The sequence below is a fragment of the Elaeis guineensis genome, chromosome 2, assembly GCF_000442705.2.
Source record: "Elaeis guineensis isolate ETL-2024a chromosome 2, EG11, whole genome shotgun sequence".
Classification (NCBI taxonomy): Eukaryota; Viridiplantae; Streptophyta; class Magnoliopsida; order Arecales; family Arecaceae; genus Elaeis; species Elaeis guineensis.
The window spans coordinates 125,510,963-125,534,374 of NC_025994.2; the positions used below are offsets into that span (position 1 = coordinate 125,510,963).

Here is a 23,412-nt window from a genome sequence, read left to right on the forward strand (position 1 = left end):
AAATTAATTTTATTTTTCATCACGAATATTTTTTTAATGTCATTTTTTTGTTAAATTTTTTGGGTGAAAAATTTTTTTGATGGAAAAAATTTAAAATTAATTTTTTATGAATTATTATTGAAAAGATATTTAATTATTAACGACGTAAAATGAGTTTTTCATCATAAATAGTCTTTAAATTTTTTATTAATTTTTTTAAAAAAATACATTTGTGACATAAATATATTTTTTATCGGCAACCATGTTTTAAAAATATTATTTTAATTATCTTTTATGAATAAAAAATTTTTAATTAAATTTTTTTTTATTAGCAATAAAAATTATTTTCATCAAAAAAATTATTTTAAAAATAATGTTTTTTTAATTTTTTGAAGAAAAAATTGTTAGAAGAAAAAAAAATTTCTAACGATATTTATTAGTGACGAAAATCAAATTTTTATTGCTAATAAATTTATTAACGATGAAGTTTTTTTTCATCATCGATAATTTATTTTTGGATGAAATTTTTTTTTAAAAAAAATTTAGCAAAAAAATTTTTTAGAGAAAAAATATTTTTAGTGGAAAAATTTTTTTAGAGGAAATTATTAGTGACGAAAATCAAATTTTCGTTGCTAATAAAATTATTAATGATAAAATTTTTTTCATCACCAATATTTTTTTTGGATAAAATTTTTTTAGAGAAAAATTTTTTTTAATAAAAAAATTTTTTTTGACAAAAATTATTGACGACGAAAATAATTTTTCGTCGCTAATAATAGTGTTAGCAATGAAAATTTTCGTCGCTAATAGTTCTGCATTCAATATACGTCAATTCGACGTCGCTTCACAAGAAACCCTCTTCCTTCCCCCCTCCCTCTCCCCCCTCTCTTCCCGCCGGTGAGCGCCTCTCCACCGTCACCACCGTGTTGCCATCCGCCGTCCGTCGGAGGTAAGGGTACTTCCAACCCTTTTTTTTTTGTTGATCGGGCCATCAGGGGGTGAAGAGGGGGCCATGGGCGACCGAGGGCAACACCAGGGTGAGGAGGGGGTCAGCCAGCGGATGGGGTTGCAGGGTGGGGGTGGGCGGTCGGGGGTGACATGGGGGCAGGGATGGGGTCGGAGGGCGGCCAGGGGCGACACCGGGGTGGGGAGGGGAACGTGGGCAGCCGGAGGTGACACAGGGTTGGAGAAGGGGTCAGCCGGTGGAGGGGGTTGCAGGGGTGGGGGTGGGCGGCCAGGGGTAACATGGGGGTGGGGCTGGGGTCAGAGGGCGGCTGGAGGCGACACGAGGGCGAGGAGGGGGCCGTGAGCGGTCGGAGGTGACATGGGGCCGGGGAGGGGGTTAGCCGGAGGCGACATTGGGGCAGGGAGGGGGCCGTGGGTGGTCGGGGAAGGGTCGGCCAGGGAGGGGTGGGTGACGGCGGGGAGGGACGAAGGGAAGAGAGAAATGATGGGAGAAAATAAAAAAATAAAAAAATAAATATTAATAAAATATTAATAAAATATTTTATTATTTAATTAATAAAAATAAAATCTGGATCACGATCTGAATTGGATCGAGGTCGGGATCCAGACCGAGATCCTGATTTGGATTGAGTTCTAGATCGAGATTTGATCAGGATCCGAGTTGGGATCCGGGTCGCGAGGGGTTAGAGAGGGCGACGGCATCATGGGGGGTGAGTCGCAAGGGGTGGGTGACAACGGCGGCACCGCGGGAACAGGGGTCGTAGGGCTCAGGTCTGGGCAACGTGGGTTGGGTGACAGTGCCAACACCGTGGGAGCGGGGGCCATAGGCAGCTGAGTCCGGAGCTCATTTAGAAGAAAAAATATTTTTAGATAAAAAAATATTTTAAAAAAATAAAAAATTATTTATTACTTTTAAATAAAAATATTTAAAAAAATAAAAAACCATCGTATCTTCGGATTAGGTTTCGTGTTATTATTTTATGTTAATATTTTTTACATGCTCAACTATTTATAGTTTATTTTATATTTATTGCATAAATATTTTAACGTTACTGCTGAAATTTAAAATTTTTTTTATTTCACTAGCACAATGCATATTACTTTTGCTTATTATAATTTAATTATTTTGTGTGCTATTTTGTATGCTTTTGCTTATTATAATTAAATATAAAAAAATATTTTTATTTTAATAAAAATTTTAGTAAAATTTTTGATAAAAAAATTTATTGCAGAGTTATTCTTTTTTGATAAATTAAAAATTTATCTTTGAATATATGTTCAGAGATAGTAATTAAATTACATTGAGCCGTAGATTTTCATTCAAGAATCGATCTTGATCGAGATCGACTCTTGGATGTTTCGTATTCAGATTTTTTAAAAAAGTAATAATCTTATTATTGTTAATAGTTAATATTTTTTTTCATTATATGGTACTCAGTAGTTATCTATCTACTGTTCTCCGGGTATATGGTGGATAGGGTACGTAGGCACCATATTCACATCGTATACTTGGAGAACCATGGAGAGATGCTGTCGAAATTTTTACAATAATAAAATAAAATATCGACTAATAATAATAATTAGATTATTACTTTTCTGAAAGAGATAGGGCCACACTTATTAGTAATAATTTGAAATGGATATGATCATACATTTTTGTTTCATTAAATTAATGGAAAGAGATTTTCTATGTTACTGTTCGGTCTATGTTCTTTAATGCATACTGTTTTGTATAAAATGATCCGTGTTTGGATCTGAGTCGAAATTTGGTCTAGAATCTGGGTCGGAATTTAATCTGATTCAGATGAATATCATTGAAAATTTTTTTCTTATTAATGATTTTCGTGTTTGTTGTTAGATGGATATCAACAAAAGTTGGATGAATGCTAGTGATATTTTTTTACCTGAATAATGAAAAAGTGTTTGAGATTTTATTGACTTTGCATGGTATAAGGTTGACAGTGCTAGTCAAAAAAGTATCCATGTAAGAGATGTGTCAATATAGTATATCATCACATAACACTTGTTGAAGAGCATTTGCTACGTTATGGTATGGATAAGAAGTATACTTGCTGGATTTAGCATGGAGAGGATGATCGGAATGAAGTTATGCATGATGATGACGATACTGAAGATGATAGTGATGCTACTGAACCTGTCGAACATAGTAGTATAGGAGAACTATTGGATGATTTACATCAGGGTGTTTGTTCAATGGTACGCATGAGCACTAGTGTATCTAATGGCAATTCTGATCATGAACACAAATCTGACTTGAGATAGAAGAAATTTCTAAACAGTTTGTAAAGCTTGTAAGAGATGCACGAGAGCCACTCTATCTAAATTATGCAAAATTCTCCAAGATAGAGTTTTTGATAAAATTGCTTCATATTAAAATCGTGAATCGATGGAGTCAGAAGTCATTTGACCAAAATCTGATATTGATTAAAGCAGCTCTTCCCGATGGAGAGAGACTTTCGAAATCGTATTTTAAAATAAAAATATGCATACAGAAATTAAGACTTGACTATATTCCTATACATGCCTACAAAAATAACTATATATTATTTTATAAAGATAACGAACAGGCAACTGAATATCCGAAATACAGTAAACCTAGGTACAAAACTGATAACAGAAAAGGAAAGAAGATACCTCAAAAGATTTTGAGATATTTTTTATTGATTCCAAGACTTTAAAAGCTGTATATGTCCACAAAAATAGCTGAAGAAATGAGATGGCATCATGAGCAGTAGGTTTCGGAGGAGAACATACTTAGCCACCCGGCCGACTCCGTAGTGTGAAAAAATTTCGATGCAAAGCATCCATACTTTGCGAGTGACCCGCACAATATCCAACTTGGTCTAGCGACAGATGGATTTAATCTCTTTGATAATTTGAGTACTTCCTACAGTATGTGGCTTGTGATGCTAGTTATATATAATGTGTCACCTTGGAAGTACATGAAAGAATCATTTATTTTTATATCACTGTTGATTTCGGATTTGAAAGTATCAGAAAATAAAATTGATATTCATCTGCAATCGTTAATCGATGATCTGAAGGAGCTATGAAAAAATGAAGTACAGACATAATTTTATAAGTCGAAAGAATTTTAAGTTGCATGCTTCAATTTTATGGATCATAAATGATTTTTCTGCATATAAAAACTTATCTGTGTGAAGTACCAAAAAATATCTGGCATGTCCAATATGCAACAAGGATGTATCCTCCTTATATTTAAAGCATGGACGAAAAATATGCTTCATGGATCATCGATGGTTTCTACCTAGTAATCATTCTTGGAGGATCCGTTACAACCAATACTTTGATAGTAAGTCTAACCGACGTCTGCCACCTAAGGAGTTAAGTGGAGCAGAAGTTTTAGAATAACTTAAAGTCATTGGAAACATTCAATTTAAAAAAATATCGGATACTCGCAAGCAAAAGCGTACTGAAGCTGAGCTGAATTGGATGAATTGAAGTATCTTTTTCGAACTACCATATTGGAAGCAGCTACTACTTACTTTGTCATAATCTGGATGTAATACACATTGAAAAATATATTTATGATAATATCATCAATACTGTATTAAATATCTCAAGAAAAATAAAAGATGGTACAAAAGCTCATCTTGATTTACAGGAAATAAAAATATGACTGGAGTTGTATTTAGTTTGTTGAAGTGCTAGATTTTTTTATGCTATCTGTATGTTATTCGCTGTTTGGTGAAGAAAAAAAGAGTTTCTATGGATGGTTCAAAATTATAAAATTTTCTAATGCATACGCTTCAAACGTATCACAGTGTGTTGGCAACAATGACGGCAATATCTCTGGTATGAAAAATCATGACTCCCATGCGATGATGCAACGCTTGCTTTCTGTGGTCATGTATGGCTATTTGGGTGATGATGTTCAAACTGCATTGATTGAGTTGGAAGTGTTCTTTCGAAAATTGTGTTGCTGAAAATTGAAGATTAACTTACTTAAGAAGTTTGAGAAGGATATCATGCTTATTCTTTGTAAGTTAGAAAAAAAATTTTCACTATCATTTTTTGATGTTATGGTGCATCTAGTTATTCATCTTTCAGAGAAAGTTTTTTTGGTCGGACTGATACATTATCGATAGATGTATCCTATTGAAAGGTAAAAAAATTGTACGTACTTTATCATATCAGTTATAAGATATAAATATATTTTTAAAATTTAAATTTATTTTTATTTACAGATTCTTATGTATCTTAAAAAAGTATATGCACAATAAAATATGGCCTGAAGGGTCTATAGCGGAAGCATGCGTAGCTACAAAGTGTGTCACGTTCTACTCGATGTATCTTGCCAATATTGAAATAAGATTCAATTGTACAGATCGTAACACAAACCGTGAATGAGGTGACAATGAACCAACACTATCTATATTTAAACAAATGATTCGATCCATTGGTAGAAGGAGATATGAATTTATGGATGTGAATGAGCTATCTAAGGTACACTTCTATATTTTAAATAATTATAAAAAAATTAAAAATTTTATTGAGTAAGTACCATCTTAATATACTGTTTAATATTTTAAATAATTTTTTTATATCGATATAAAATTAAAAATCATGATTTGTTGCAGTGAGCACAAGAGTATACTATGCAGAGAGAATAATACGGATACTGATGATCGATATAGAAAAAAATTTATAAAATAGTTTGATGATCTTATAAGTTGCACTAGTAATATATTATTTTTAATAATTATAAAAATAATTATTTAAATCAACATAAATTTTTATGTTATGGTGTAGATGAAATATAAGTATTTCAATAAAGAAGAGGATGCGATCAATGAGTTATATGATTTAGCATGTGATTTGATCGATGGGTTAACCACTATACATCCTGTATCATTGGAGGAATGAGATTTCATATAAGGGAGCTTGAGATGCAATGACGTATCCAGAATAGTGGGATTGCTACGATAGGATACGAAGGAGAAGAAGAAATTAAATCTTATGGTGTACTAATAGATATTATAGAACTGAAGTATGGGTCCACTAATTCTGTATTCTTATTTCAGTGTGAATGATAGGATATTAGCAATAAAAAGATCGGTATTCATATCGATCCATACTTTATCAGTGTAAACTTTGTACGAACATGGTATCAGAATGAGCCGTATATATTAGCAACTCAAGCAAAACAAGTAATATATTTGAAGGATCTAAAGTATCGAGGTAATTATTATGTCGTACAAAAAATAATACTTAGAGATATATGTGACATACCAACCCGATTAGAGATAAATGAAAATTTGATTTTACATGAAGTGGAAGCTTTTCAAGAAGAAGAACAAATATTAATCGAGCTTTTTGTTGATAAAAAACTTGTAACAGCTTCTTTGAATAGGACTGATATGGCATCCAACAAAGTTGAAGCTGATTTTGTATTTAATCTTGATGAGTCAAAGGGCGATGATCAGTTCATAAATGATGATGAGATAGAAGACGATACATTAGTCGATTATTGTGATTTAGAGAAGGATCTACACATCGAGGAAGATACAAATATTGATGAGTAGATCAATATTCTTTATTTAATCTTCTCTTACAATAATGATATGCAATATAATTCTATTCATTAGAATATAATTTATTTATTATTATTATTATTTAATATTATATTTATTTTTATATCAAAAATTACAAGTATGGCACCAGGAGACAGATGGTGACATTCAGATTCGTAGTCTACCTTTGAGACTGAGGCACCTTCACCTATTTTTATTGCCACACAAGCTCCGTCGTCAGAGAGTCTTGCACTGGCAGATCCCAGTGAGGCGGATCTCAGTGAGGTAGATTCGAGTGGTATTATTATATTTTTTATATAATAAATTTAATTTTTTTTATTTAGATAGCTATCCTACTAATGATTTATTTATTATTGTTTCAGGCCAGTCTCCACCAGTGGTGAGGCACGGGCGAGATCTATCGAAGAACCTTGCTCTAGAGCGTTGGAGATGCGAGTACCCGGGACAGCATCTCTGTATTAAGATACCATCCGGCTACACCAAGCCTATTAGAAGATGGTGCGAGCCGTGACAGATTGAGCTGGATATCATATGCCGCAGCTATGCCCCCGTGATATTTTTCGATTGACGTCATGTTGTACAAGCTCAAAGAGAGATTTTCTACACCCATTATAAGTAAAATAAATTACACTATAAATATTTAATTAACACAATATTCTTTTAATATTTGTTATTGACAGGGTATATTTGATATTATTGATTTTGAAGAGGATCGCGTGTGATGAGCTGTGGATGCTCATTTGTCTTTGCATTTTAAGAAGTATCACCATCGCATCCATCAGCATTAGTACCATGTGATGCAGGATTATAGGGTGGAGGTAGCATGGCAACGGCTCTATGACAGCATCACTATAGATGATTAGACTCTCATATACCGGTATTACAAGGATCCGACATATCAAGTTATACATCCAAACTTCTTTTCTTTTAGACTTTAATGATTGAATCATTTATTTTTAAATTTAATTTGTTATCTACTAATTTAACTACTAATTGTACAGAGACGATGTGCCCAGAAAGCCGTGAATCGGATGAGACAGACCATATCGTATTGTGAAGGTTCGAGGTCGTTTGCTCGTCACATGGAGCAGATGGTAAGTAATTTTTAATTATTATATTTTAACTCTCTAACTATTTAAAAAAAATTTAATTAATTATTCTTTGCTTATTCGAGTTTTTGTTTTGACAGGTTGTCAAAACAAAAACTCGAAATGCATCTCATTACAATTCTAATAGGAGTTAGTCAATGATGTTCAAGCATGTACTTTTTTTGAGTGTCTATTTATTCTCTATCGGTATCTATGGATTGATCACAAGTCAAAAGATGGTTAGAGCACTTAAAGATATAGAGAGTGGTGAGCTTCCTGGTAGGATTGATATCTACCAACAGATCCACCAACGACAGTCAGGAGAGTGAACAACGAGGAGTCATAAGCTTTTTATAAGTTTTTGAATTATTTTTTTCATTCACAGTTTGATTTTTAGTATGAAATTATAATAGCTATAAATTTAATTTTCATGACTGTATCCCGGAGGGCTCGACTGCACCCATAGATGATGAGATCTGTGATCAGATACTTGGTACGAGATCCTGTTATATTAGGAGTCTAGGATATGGGATCAGTGCTTCCTCATTCTCACACTCGTCTAGGGCTGACATCCATGCTGCTTGCGATGCTCAACTGATGGAGGTGCAGAGGCAAGCTGAGCAGTACGTTGATGAGTTAACTGCATGCATCGACGAGTACCAGTGGCTCCAGATCCAGATGATGGAGCAGATAGCGCAGATGGAGCTGATGATGCAGCTGATGAGACAGCAACAGGTCGGTCCGAGCTCTTTCAAGCACTCTCCTTCTCCAGTCTATTTTTTTTCTGCAGATGCCGATACTTGACAGCCTATTTATGTAATTTTTTTTTATTTTAGATCTTCTATAATTTTAACTTAATTTAATAAAATGATAAAATTTATTTATAAATTTTTTATATAAATTTTTTATTTTTATTTTTAAGTTTTAATTTATAAAAAATATTATAAATATAAATTAAATATATATATATATATATATTTATAAATTATTTTTTAAAAAATATGTGTAAATTATTAGCAATGAAATTATTTTTGATGAAATATTAATCGTTAAAAAATATATTACCAATAAAACATTGATCATAAATAAATTTTTAATAAATTTAAAAATATCAAAATTTTATATTAAATTAATAGTAATGAAAATATTTTTATTATAAATAATTAAAAAATTATTAGCTATAAAAATTTACATCTTTAAATTTAATTTTTATAAAAATTTTTAATTAAATTAATAATAATAAAAATATTTTTATCATAAATAATTATTAATTTATTAGTGATGAAAAAATTCATAAAAAATTATCATATTTATGATGAAAAATTTATGTCGCTAATATTTTTTTAAATTTATTTTTTATAAAAATTTTTAATTAAATTAATAGTAATAATTTTTTTATCATAAATAATTGATAATATATTAGCGATAAAAATTTACATTAAAAATTATCATATTTGTGATGAAAAATTTACGTCACTAATATTTTTTTAAAATTTGATTTTCATAAAAATTTAAATTAAATTAATAGTGATGAATATGATTCATCATAAATAATTATTTTTTTATTAATGATATAATATTTCATCATAAATTATCTTTTTTTATGATTAAAATTTTTCATCGTAAATAATTTTTGAAAAAAAAATATTTTTAACGATGAAAATTTTTGGTTGGTAATATCGATTATTGGCAACAAAAAAATTTTTTCATCATAAAAAATTATCAACAACGTCATTATTTGTGATGAAATATTAGCAACGATAATTTTGTCGCTAATAACTATTACTGATGAAAATCCATTATTAGCGATGCATTTATTGCATTGCTAATATCCTGTTCTGTTGTAGTGTATTAGAAGTGCACGATCTTGATCAGTCGGTCGTAGTGCCAGTCTTAATGAATGGGCTGTAAAAGAACAATCTTAAGAAGTCTCTAGTAAAAATCTATCCTCGAGATTTTGCTGATATGCTGGTTCAGGTAGAGAAGTATGCGCAAACAGAAGACATGTTCATGCTAGAGGTTACCAACTCTTCTACGATAGAGAAAAAGTCATGACAAATCAAAAAGAATAAATTGCTAAGATGGGAGGAAGGGCCCAGACGATGTTCATGGTCTCCACCTCATCGGCAAAGAAATGATTTCCCTCCCAAAAATCATCGGTCGAGAAGTCCTCGACGGGGAGGATGGCATGCCTTTCCACTGAGAAGATTCAATAACTACACTCCCTTGATGGAGCTGAGGGAGAATGTGTTGATGCAAATCAGGGGGCAGATTCCAAAAGCTACACTAATGCGGACACATCCAGCTCAGAGAAATCCTAATAAATACTGTCTATATCACAAAGATCATGGTCATGACATAAAGTGCTTATAGCTTCGAGACGAAATCGAGGAGCTCATCAGGCATGGCCGCCTAGATCATTTCATTCGGTGCAGAAGAGAGCAGGAGAACCGACAAAGATCCCTACGGCCCCGGGAGCAACCACCACCAGTCGAGCCCTAAGGAGACCAACCCCTGGTTGGAGTAATCAATACAATCATTAGGGGGTATCGCAGGAGGGATTTCAGTGATGAAGGGAGGTCCACAAGGAGAAGGATAGAAGAGCCAATCACTTTTACTAAAGAGGATGCTGGAGGAATCCAATTCTCATACCATGATGCATTGGTTGTATCTATGAATATTGATAAGCATCTTGTACGTCGTATTTTGGTTGATAATGGAAACTCGATAGATATTTTATATTTGGATGCTTTTGAAAAATGGGATTATCCCCTAGCAGGCTTGGGAGAGTGGAGACCCCGCTAGTCGGTTTCACTGGATATGCAATCGTAGTGAAGGGGGTTATCACGCTGACTGTAAAGGTGGGTCAATACCCGCATCAGTCCACTACCCAAATTAACTTTTTTGTCATCCGAGGACCCTCGGCCTACAATGTAATTCTTGGACGTCCGGGCCTGAATGCGTTCTGTGCTGTCATGTCGATCTATTGCCTGAAAGTGAAGTTTTCTACCATCCATGGGATTGGGGAGATCTGTGTAGATCAAAATCTGATGCGGCACTATTATCATATCTCATTGTAAGGAGTCAAAATCACAGAGACCTATCCTGTCGAGGGACTGGATATTCATGACAAGCTGGCAGAAACTTAGGGTGAACTAGTCGAGGACCTCATCCCTATTCATCTGGAAGGATGGAAATAAAGAGCATACAGTCCAGATCGAGTCAAATCTAGATCAGATAACTAAAGAGCAGATAACTTTATTTTTGCAGAGGAATGCGGACATCTTCACATGGACTCCGATCGATATATCGGGGATCGATCCCTTGATGATGGCGTACAGCTTGAACATAGATCCGAAGTACCATCCGTTCAAGCAAAAGAAGAAGATCTTCGCAACAAAGCATCAGAAGGCCATTGTCGAAGAAGTTAATAAGCTCCTTGATGCTGGCTTTATACGGGAGGTCCATAATCTTGACTGGATATCTAATGTGGTCATGGTGAAAAAGATGAATGGTAAATGATGGATCTACATAGACTTCACCAATTTGAATAAGACATGCCCGAAGGACAGCTATCCACTGCCGAGGATTGATTAGATGGTGGATGCCATGTCAGGCTACGAACTCCTCTTCTTTATGGATGCTTTCTCTGACTATAACCAAATCTGGATGACTCCTAAAGATGAGAAAAAAACTACTTTTTATTAATCAAGGACTTTTTTGTTACAGGATGATATCCTTTGATCTAAAAAATATAGGTGCAACATATCAACGCCTTGTAAATAAAATTTTTAAAAAATAAATTGGATAGAATATGGAGGTCTATGTGGATGATATGCTGGTCAAGAGCAAATCAAAGAGTCATATTGATGACTTAATCGAGGCTTTTGCTATCCTATGAAGGTACAATATGAAGCTGAATCCAACGAAATACGCCTTCGAAGTAACTTTTGGTAAGTTTCTCTACTTTATGATGTCAGACCGGGGGATAGAGGCCAACCTTAAGAAAATTAAAGCTATTCAGGAGATGAGCCCACCAAAGACAATCAAAGATGTCCAATATTTCACCGGAAGAGTTGCAGCCTTAAATCGATTTGTATCGAAGTCGGTCGAGCGCTACCTTCCCTTCTTCGAAGCTCTCAAACAACATAGAAATTTTCATTGGAATGAAGAATACTAGAAAGCATTTGCTGATCTTAAAGGCTACCTTAGTTCTCCCCTTCTCCTGGCCTGACTAGATCTCGACGAAGAATTGCTCCTATACTTGGCTATTTCTCCAATGGCAATGAGCGCAGTGTTGATCCAAGAAAAGAATATAATTCAAAAACCTATCTATTATGTTAGTCAGATCCTGAGGGACACAAAAATCTGGTATACTAAGTTAGAAAAGCTAGCATACGCTCTCCTTATCGCCGCTTGAAAACTCGGACCCTAATTCCAAGCTCTCACCGTCACCCTTTTAACCGACCAGCCCATGAAGAACATCTTGCATCGGTCGGAAACTTCTCGACGAATGGCGAAGTGGGTAATTGAGCTCTCCAAATTTGACATCCAATTTCGACCTCGGCAATCAATAAGGCTCAAGTACTGGCCGACTTCCTAGTCGAATGTACTATTCTAGAAGATGAACCGATCAGAGAGGAGGGGGAAGCACTCATAGAGCAAATCTCAAATTCTCCAAAAGATCCAGCTGGTGCGTGGAAGCTATATGTGGATGGATCTTCCAATCAAGTCGGGTTGGGAGCAGGGCTTCTTCTTATAAGTTTTGAGAGAATTATAGCTGAGTGTGCATTACGATTCGAGTTTTCTGCATCCAATAATGAAGCAGAATATGATTTTGAGAGAATTATAGCTGAGTGTGCATTACGATTCGAGTTTTCTGCATCCAATAATGAAGCAGAATATGAAGCACTAGCTGCAGGACTCCGAATCGCTAAAAAATTAGAAGTGCAGGATCTGGAACTGTACAATGACTCACAGTTGGTCATCAGTCATGCTAAAGATGACTATAAAGCTCGAGAGAAAAATATGATAAAATATCTTCAGAAAGTGAGAGATATGATCCTAATATTTCAAAGCTTCAGGATCCAACATATACCAAGGGTAGAAAATGCACAGGCCGACTTGTTGTCTAAGCTAGCCGCTTTCTCACCTTCTGACCTGCCTAGAAGAGCTTACTTCGAGGTGGTGAAGAAACCTGCTATAGAGGATCTGGTGGAAGTGATGCAGGTGGATGATGAACCCTTATGGATCGATCCTCTTCTCCACTATTTGAAAGATGGATTTCTACCGACTAATTGGAAGGAGGCATGCAAGATTAAATATCAAGCATCTCGATATGTCCTGCATGAAGAAAAGTTGTACAAGAGATCCTTCTCTCTCCCTCTTCTGAAATGCTTATGACCATTGAAGGTGGAGTACGTCTTGAGGGAGGTCCATGAAAGAATATGCAGAAGCCACATTGGAAAGAGAGTCTTGTCTTATAAACTTCTTCGACAAGGTTATTACTGACCGACAATGCAAAGAGATGCTAAGAAGCTGGTTAAGCAATGTGATAAATACCAAAGGAACTCTAACATACAGCATCTACCCTCTGTGCCAATCACCTCTATATGAGCATTCTGACCTTTTGCACAATGGAGGATGGATATTCTCGATCCATTTTCTTTAGCTTCTAGGCAGTAAAAATTTCTCTTGGTTGCTGTGGACTATTTCACGAAATGAGTGGAAGCTGAAGCCCTTGCTAAAGTCACAGAAGCGAGAGTGAAGGATTTCATCTGGAGGTCAATAATTTGTCGATTTGGCTTGCCTCAGATATTGATAATAGACAATGGGCAACAATTCTCAGGAGTCAAGTTTGCAAAATTTTGTGAAGACTATGGAATCTCCCACCACCTGACATCTATGGTGCATCCTTAAGCAAATGGAGAAGCCAAGGTCACAAATCGAACTCTCCTGTAGGGCATAAAAAAATGACTAGACAAGGCCAAGGACTCTTAGGTCGAGGAACTTCACCACGTGCTCTGGGCCTACCGAACAACATGCAGAACTTCTACGGGTGAGACATCCTTTAGTCTCACCTTCGACACTGAAATAGTAATATCAGTGGAAGTCAGAGTTCTATCAATAAGGATTGAGAACTTTGATAGATGGACCAATTCGAAAAGGCAGCGTGCAGACTTAGATTTGCTAAAGGAGGTCCGAAAAATAGCTCAAATCAGAATAATAGCCTATCAACACAAAATGGCCTACTACTTCAACTCTCTAGTTTGAAATAAAACTTTTAGAATCGGTGATTTAGTCTTACATCGAGTAGAAATCTTCCGACCAAAAAAATGAGGTAAATTATCTCCAAATTGGGAGGGACCATACCGAGTGCTTGAGATCATCAAATCAGAGACTTATCGATTGACAAAACTCGATGAAACTCTACTGCCATGACCTTGAAATTCGGAGAACCTCCATGTGTACCACCAGTAATGTAATTTTTCCAATAAATGAAATTTTTTGTTGAAATATATTGTTTGCTATTCTATGATTTATAAAGTGGGGAATGTCTTTGATCGGCAACGTCCGAAATGCCTTTGATCGGCAACGCATGGAACGTCTTTGATCGGCAATGCATGGAACGCATTTGATCGGTAATATGTGGAATGCCTTTGATCGGCAATGGATGGAATGCCTTTGATCGGCAATGCATGGAATGGGATCTTAACTTGTTTATCCATGGTAATACACACACATGCGATCTTAACTTGTTCATCCATGGTAACACACACACACACACACACACACATATATATATATATATAAGCAGAGCACATAAGTGAAAGAGTTATTATTTCATTCCATTGAAACATTTACAAGGATCTGACCAGCTCTGCGGCCGATCTTACAAAAAAAAAAGAGAGAAAGAAGAGAAGGGAAAAGCCTCCCAAATAATTTTTTAGAGATCTAATATGACACCACTTTATTCGGATCAAGTTCCGCAACCTCAGCAGGATCTAACTCAGTGGACCTTGCTTCATTGATATTGGAAGGCCCTTTGTCATCGAAATTCTTGTCATGACGTACTTTGTGAGAAATTACAAACTCAAAAAATCTATAATTGTCTTCTCCTTCTCACTCATTTGCATTAAGGCATCATCCAAGTTCGCTTCCAAACCAGGCAAATCGGAAAGATCTAAATACGGATACTGCATCCGAATAGCATTCCAACAAAAACTATAGTTGGTATAGCATCCACTGACAAATGTCATGTGGATCATCGATCGTGAACTGAGCATTGATGACCCACTTACCCGGAAAGCTCTCTCCGTTCCTCATCGGAGCTGTTCACTCGCAAGTGGCAGGTTTTTGGCCTCTCTTCCCTCGTCGAAGCAGCCACTGGGACATCCTATTCTTGCATGATCTCGGCAATAGCGACTGTCTTTTTATCATTCAATGCCTACTGCAAGTTGAAAATTTTTTCCTTGACATTACACAGTTCACCTTAAAGTTGCACCTAGAGCAAATATTTTCTTCTGGGCAGAGTCAAGCTGACAGTGATATAAAGTTAATTTTGCAGCTAAACCCCATGTCTCTTTTCCCGTAAAGTCGGATACTTTCTTTATCTCCTCGGTCAGCCATGCTTTCTCAGTGCTATGCACCACAATCCCTCATCGAACTTCCCATTGAAGCCTAGCAATCTTCTTTTTGGCCTCCCCAAGGTCCTTCTATGCCTTCAATAATTTTTTTCTTTGATTAACGATCTTTTTCTTGAAGAATTTGAGTTCCTTTTCCAAACTATTAATGTGAGCCTCGATCCTCACTGCCATCACCAACAAAAGGGGCTTGGCCGGTAAAGGGGCTGCTGCTACGGGTTCGACGCCACAGACATCATCTACCAAATACACAAACAATTAAGGAATGATATGTTCACAAATTTATGATTTCATTCCACTAAAAAACTTCTTATAGAGGTAGAAAAAAAAGAGGAGAAAAATATAAGTGTTCAGTCCCCACTTCTCTTAGGGATCAACGACATCCGAAGAAGGCTTGGAAAGACCAACATCAACACTAGAAGAGGAAGGTGCGACAGCAAAAATTGGCTTGACAACATTCTCCTTCTCGGGAGCAGGGACCTTAGGGCCAGAGTTTCTTCATCCTCTTCCTCCTCATAATCCAAAAAAGTAAGATCTATATCCGAATGCTCTTTCTCGATCAATTTTCGATAGTCGATCCACCCCTCCTTGTGAGCCCCGATAAATTTTTTGCTGAATGCCACATGGCTATCGCGATACTTCTACAATGCCTTGAAGTCTCTAACTACTTGAGCCTTCTCCTCGGCAAAGGCAGATGATGCCTTGTACTCCTCCACAGCTTAGCACTTGGCCTCCCGAATGCGCTCTTCAACCCTCTTTCGGTCTTTTTCTTTTTCTTATGCGCAAGAGCGTGATTGGCTTCCACCTTCTTGAGAGTCTTTCGGACGTGCTTGATGTCGATTTCGAATTTTTTCACCTTCATCCAGATGGTCAGAGCATCCTCTTCAGCCTTTGTTTTTACTTTTCGCACCTTCCTTTCGGCCTCCCATGCCCTTGCTTTTCTGACCGAACGATCCGTTAAGTTGACAAGGACATGAAGCTGCTGCATCCAAACAAGTTAAGTGAAGGAAATGAAGCAAAGAAAGAGAAGTGAATAATTAGAGTAATACCTGATGTCCAACTATTAGAGATAGCCTCTTGAGGCTAGAGGCACTCATCTTCCCAATTTGTTCTAATTCCATCAGGATTACAGAGTTTTCAATTGATTCTTGAACTACTTTCTAGTCTTGAAAAAATAAGCCATCCAAAATATTATCAAGAAGAACCTCCTCCTTATCAGCTAAGTTCTCAAAAGTCCTTGCTTGGGTTGGGATATTGGAAGGCTAGGGCTGTTTGATATGCCCTTCTCGGGAATCAACAATCAAAGTTAGAGCTGGAGCGGGTGTTGCCAATACCACTCCGATCTCGATGGAAAGAGTTTGGTCGGTCGAGATAGACTGTTTACTGGACTCGATAGCTTTCAACCTCTTTTTCTTCTCAGCTCCAGCAACCCAAGTTTTTCTCTTCTGGGGGAGGGTGGCCTTCAAGTTAGCAAAATCTTTCGTCGAAAGTTTCATATCTACAGCCATTCAACAAACGTCGGACTAGAAAAAAATGAGAAGAAAAAAGAAGTTGAAAATTATAAACAACTCCACTCACTCCCAAACTCAATTGGATAGAGCCCTATCAAGAAAAGGGACTCATCGGATAGAAGTTCTTTCAGATGAGGAGCTTTATATTTTTGGAGATCCTGAGCCCCTTCTTCTCTTCGGCACTCAGCTCTACGACCTTCAGAGATGAAGCTTCAGGCTGACCCCACTCAAAAAGACCCCAATCATCTATATAAGAGCAAGAGACGAAGAGGAATCACTTCTTCCACCCATGAATGGATGAAGAAGCATCGGTAATCAAAAAGACAACACTCCTCTATGACAAGACATACCACCAGTCAGTGTATGGATGTCTATTTAGAGTGAAAAGTGTTCAAAAAAGGAGAATAGAAGGTCGGACTCCTATCCGAGAATAAAGGATGAGAAAATTTACTATATATCTAAAAGAATTTGGAGAAACTGTGCAAAAAGAGATCTCATAAAACCTAAAAAGTTGAAGAATGAAGGGGGAAAATGAAAAATCTAAGATCCGTCCGAAAAGCTTCATCATATACCGCTAGTCCGCCTGGAGGAAGACTATGGATATGAGCATCAGCATCAGAAAGTTCAAGATAGAATTATTTCGGAATAAAATACTGAATCTAGATCATGACCAAATCATCCAAGTTTAGCACAAATTGTCTCGCTAGCCTGGCCAAAGGATTAGCCTTGGATTTAGTATTTTTTGGATCTTTCATTCCTTTCCTCGCTAGATCCCTTTCCAGCACGAGATGCTTACTCACAAAACCCTCAAAATCTGCCATAGGGAGAAAACAAAAAAGAAAGAAAAGAAAAATGGAAGAAGGCAAGAAAAGACTACCCTCGATCAAAAGCTCAGAGAAAGACGTCCACCTTCCAGAAGCCCCTCTTACAATGAAGAAGAGAGGATGATGAGAGAGAAAAGCCGGCTACAAGAGATTGGGGTGAAGGAATAGCAATGGCGAAAAAGAGAAGGCTCTCAGAAGGGCGGCAAGGTGAAAGTACCTAGAATGAAGAACTCTTTTAAATAGAGGGGCGCACAACCTTCAAGAGATTTCAAATCGGTATAGATTCTCAGCACATGCCATGCATCAGCCCCCTATTGGTTATAGGCATACCATCAGTTTCAGCATTAAATGCACTATAGCAAGATGAAGGTGGCATCCGCACAGATTTCAAAATGAGCTATATATGATTATATCATCATTACCTTCAACTGGAAAATTATACACAGACATCTGTTTGAAAAATCTCTTCATATCCCCTACCATTTAAACGCCAAGTGAATACTCCCATAGCCTGATCAGAGTTTAGACTAGGGAGTAGGGGGTATGTATTGGAAGAATTTTGGAATGAACCGATAATATAAAGAGATTGATAGATATCCAGCCCATTAAGTCTGGTCCAGTACATCTCAGCCGCACAAGTAATCGACCATAACTCACTCGTCCAAGCTCGATAATTTTAATTAAAGGTTGTCCGACCCTTGGTCGGCCAGCACTTGGTCTGAGTCCTGGTCAGGGCGTGCCTTTTTTTTACTCTTGCTTGATTTGTCAGCTGTATGAAATTTCAACCATCGTCGTACATCCGATCCCTAGTCAGTGAATGTGTAATACCGACTTTTGGTCGAGCAGTATCTTTGATCGATCCCTTATCAAGCGGCTCTCAGTGCCAACCTTTGGTTGTCTATACTTTGGTGTTGACTCCTAGTCAGCCAATATATAATTCCAACTCATCATCGGCCAACACCAAGCCCTGATCGGCCTAAACCGATCAAATCAAAATTTAAAAGTTGGCGCCAATCTAATAACAACTGTCAGGGAGCAAATAAGGCAACCATGATCTCCATGATGCGGAAATCTCTCGAGCAGTTAGCTTATTACGCAAAATCTATCTCAAATTTTGCATAATCGTGCCAACCCATCTGCCAACAATGACTTCGGCCTCTGTCTATATAAAATGAAACAAAAAGACGGACCCCAGGTGCGCAATCTTTTATAAACCCCTCTATCTGTTGGTTCTACCAGCTGATTTGAGCATCGAAGGATCTCTATCAGAATATGTTTCGATCCAAACTTTTTACAGGTACACCATCCGGAGGCTCTGTTCACACCTTCAACTCCAGTGAATCCGGCGTCAATGAACTTTAGCACCAACAGACTTCATCAAGGTGAATGACTTCACCATGCTTGCATTTCATATATTCTGGCATTCTGTAAAAATTTGAAGAGCTTTGCTATTGTAAGTTGGATTTGTTTCAGCCAAAGAGATAATGCCAATCAAAATATTTTTCAGTTGTGGTCAATCAATCTTGAAAAATTTTAGAATCCAGCTTTCTAAAGAAATCGCCAATTATCAAGCCAAAATTTTGTCATATTGCCTATCATATTTGTCTCCATTAGATTGTTGAATTCGGAAAGGATCATGGAAGCTCAGGCATAGAGACTTGCCAATGTTGGAGCCCTAGTCGTCACCTAATTGAATGGGGCTTGCTATGACAGACTGTTTGGTAGACTGCATTCACCATTGGACCACAATCTGTTGAAGTTGTCTCAAAACTTCCACAATATCGATCAACTAGATCTTAAGCTGGTCAACTTCGTAGTTGGCATAGCTATTGGTTGGATCAGTGATGAGATTTGTTTTTGTGGTTGAGCTCTTGGAAGGCGTTGGCCACCCTAGAGTGTCATGCAAGGGCCATGGATCACCAAGGAAACTTCTCTTAGTTGCTGAGACTTGTTGGATGTTGCTACCTTCAATGATGGAACAGGGATTGTGAGAAAGTTTCAACGATGAGTTAGTGGCATTGGAATTAAGAGCATCAACGATAAACTCTAGTCATCAGCCGGATGTTCCTAATGATGCGCTTGTTAGTGTCAACTTGGTGCTAACGGTGAGTGGTATGACAGCAGGTATGTTTCTGAACCTAGTTTAGAGCAGTCTTCTTGCAGTTGGTTGCTTTGAGATGTACGCAGAACCTGGTTGCGATGAAAACCAAATGGTAATAAGATTACGAGTCTTGGGGATTCGTGTGTATACTTCTTCTCCTTGCCACATTTTGGCTGAGAAAATAGGATTGCACCTACTTGAGTAGGCCTGATCACGGGCTGGTTGGGCCCAAAAAATATCAAAATTTACATAAATCCGGCCCAAAGTCTGATTAAAAATGAATTAGAGTTTAAGCCCATGGCTTAGCCCATGAACAGGTCCGCTTGAGTAGTACATGTGCAGTTCACGGTGTTTGCAAAAAAGTGGTTGGCAAGCTAGATCAAACTATTAGGATAAATGTAGGAGGTGGGATACCGACAAAGCTACAAATCATCCCGGATAGGATATATAAGGAGTAATTATTTGTTGCAATGTGGTACTATATCAAATTTGTAACAAGCTAATCAAAAATCAAAAATCGATGGGACAGTGTGGGATATCATCACAGAAATCGATGAATACAAGGCAATCGATGAAATGAAAGCATTTTCATTGGCTTATTATAAGTTTGATGTGGTATCACCGTTGCAACGAATATTTATTTGATATACAAAGTGATTCATTGTTCTCAACCCACTCAAACAGGGGAACAAATTATATGCTATTTATTATTTTTTATTGTAACAAGTTAGAAAAATGAAAAGATCCACTGTTCAAGGATACATATCGGAATTATATCCTTGATTTCAACATAATTCAAACTCCAATCATATCTAGGTGTGACATGATCAGTTGGACACCATGTCAAACAAAATTTATCCATCAAAATCAATTATTATACATGATTTTGGCCAAAAAGCCGGGAATGGCATGCTTCACAGCTAACATTTCAAGCTCGAAATCCATACATCTTCAAGCCCATAAAAACAAAACCTTGTGCATGTATGCTTTCCCTCTCTATTTTTTTCTTCTTTTTTAATAAAATTTTTAGATAGACTTAGCCTACCACATATGCTGTAGATAAAGCCAATAAAATGATATCATGATAAACCTATTGAATGGTTAAATAGCGACATATTGAGGTGGTTACAAGATTAATAAATACCAGTGTATTGGAGAAATTATTGTCTGGACCACACCCAGCTAAATTGGTGCAAATCTCGAATGCATGATGGATAATGCATGATCAGAAATTTATGAAATGCAAGGGTTAATGTGGCGTATTAGGCATGGTTCAGACAATAATTTTTAGATATATTAAGATGGTTATAAAATTTTTAAATTTAAAATATTAATATGATATATACGGTAGATCAAATCTATCGATTTTTTTTTTTTTCTTTCACAGAAGCATCGTAGCAGCCACCGCCACCACCACTAAACTTACGGTCACCGCCCTCTCTCCGGCACTGACGATCTGTACGGGGAACAGACAGCGCCCCTGAGATAGATTCGCCGTCGTAATCTTCCCCAGCCCTTGGAAATCACAAGCCCTCACGTCCTGGTCCATCGTCTGGAAGTAGGCATTGAACGCGTACGATATGTTCCCCCACAGGCTCAGCCCCTCGCACGACGAGCCGTAACCCAACGGCGTGCAGTCGCCGGTCGAACACGCATAATTCACGCTCGATGGTATCAGCTTTAACTTCTTCTTCGCCGCCTTCTCATCCAAGACGCACCATCGCTCCGCCAGATACTGCACTCCGGTCGCTCCGATCAGATACCTCTCCGTCACCTTCCCGGTGAAGTCCGTCGCGAACTTGGGCCTTCCGTCGTACGTAAAGATTCCCCAGTGCCGCTCGAAGTTCCCTGGCACGACGCTCTTCATGTCCTCGTCGATCAACCCGAAGAGGTAGACCTCCATTTTTCCAGGCCTCAGCGGCGTGCCGACTTGTCCGGCCATCTTCTTCAAGAATCCATCGTAGAACCTCTTGGCGAGCTTCGTGTTCGCATTCTCGTCACCGTCGGTCGGCCAGCCAACCTCCCCGACAATTATCTTCATGTTGGGCACGCCGGCCTTCCTCAGGGACCAGACGAGGGTGTCATAGTTGGCGTCGAAGACGTTGGTGTAATTATGGAGGCCTTCATCGACGACCGGTTGGCTCTTGCCGTCGAAGAAGGCGAAGTCGACGGGGAAGTTGGGGTCCTGGTAGAGGCTGAGGTAGGGGTAGATGTTGACGACGAAGGGGGAGCCTTTGGAGTGGAGGTAGCGGACGATTTTGGTCATGAGGGCGCGGATGTCTTTGCGGAAGTTCCCGGCGGAGGGCACGGAGTTGTTGACAGGGGAGGAGTAGATGTCGGCATTTTGGGGGATGGTTGCCTTGATCCGGTTGCCGACGCCGGCCTCGTCGAGGGCTTTCTGGATGTTCTTGAGTGCCGGGAAGGTGGTGCTCGTGAAGGAGCCTTTGTAACTCTTGAGGAAGGGCTCGTTGCCGACGGCTACATACCTGGCCAAAACGATCGAAGGTGAACGATTGGAATAATTTTGGAATGATTTGGTTCAAATTCCAAGGGTTGGTTGAATTTTGGATAATTACTTGCTCAAAAATTGCTCCAATTAAGATATGGTAATAATTCTAGGGAAACTAGATGAACTGGTTACAAGCTCAATTCAAGTCAAAGGCTCATTTAATTTGGTTCTAGATTTTGTCCCACTGTACAGTTCCCGAGTGTTATCCTCTTGATAGACTATTTTTTTATGGCGAGGATTTGCTGACAGGTCTTACATAAACAAGAGGATTTATCCAGGGTTTTAAAACTTAACGGTGGTTCAGAATCCCTGGTTGGAGGAAAAGGAAATTATCATGCGATCAAAGAAAAACAGGAGAAGAAAAAGTAAATCTAACGCAAAAAAAAAAAAAAAAAAAAAAAATGAAGCAATCATATGAACCCGCCTATTTAGTTGATTGTGGATTCTATACTCTGACCTGCAATCCAACATTGCAATCGCAATTATATTTTAAACTCCCGGATGTTATTGCCTGGAGATACGTGCGTGTAATCTTAGATAATGCCCCTGTACATAAAACTGACTACTTTGGTTACCACAATTTCTTCAATGAATGTTCCAGAGACTATCAGGTTTTTGTTTTCGGGGAAGGAAAAAAAGAAAAAAACAGAGATAAAAGGAACAAGCCTCAAAGGAATCATTATGTTTGGACAACGAACTAAAGCAAATTGACAGTTTGGATAGAATGAGGAGCGAAATCATACTTAATATGGACACCATCCTTGTGATCATACTTGATGACATTCTGCTTGACCCACTCCTTGGCGTTCTCATAGTTGCTGCCCATATCACCCAAGTGGTCATTCGGAATAGCGAGCATGACCTCGATCCCGGTCCCGGCCAAGGCATTCACAATCCAAGGGTCGGCATCGAACAGCTTCACCTGGTTGATCCTGTTACCCTTGAGCATCTGAACCACCATGGCCGGGTCCATCGGGTGTGACATCAGGGTCCCCCAGTTTACACCAATGCCATCGATCACCGCCGTCGCTGCCACTGCCGCAGCCAAGATCTCGGCAATGCAGGTTGCCCACGCCACAATCCCAGCCTGAAACATGGTTGGGGGCTTCTGAACTCAGGTCAGGTTGCGAGCAGTGCACCGAGCTAATGAACTCGATCAATTTGCTTAGACAAGCGGAGGGCGGGGGGCAGGAGGCTCACAGAAGAAGAGAGTCT

At 37.9% G+C, this 23,412-nt stretch overlaps 1 protein-coding gene across 1 annotated transcript; it reads right to left on the minus strand.

Annotated features, from left to right (window-relative positions):
- Positions 1 to 21,069: 21,069 nt before the first annotated feature.
- Positions 21,070 to 23,412, minus strand: LOC105050168 (glucan endo-1,3-beta-glucosidase 8-like). The gene is made up of 2 exons (XM_010930117.4): positions 22,941 to 23,412; positions 21,070 to 22,174 (listed from the first exon to the last, which is right to left on the minus strand). The coding sequence occupies exons 1-2, from the start codon at positions 23,291 to 23,293 to the stop codon at positions 21,070 to 21,072; spliced, it is 1,458 nt and encodes a 485-aa protein (XP_010928419.1). The 5' UTR covers positions 23,294 to 23,412.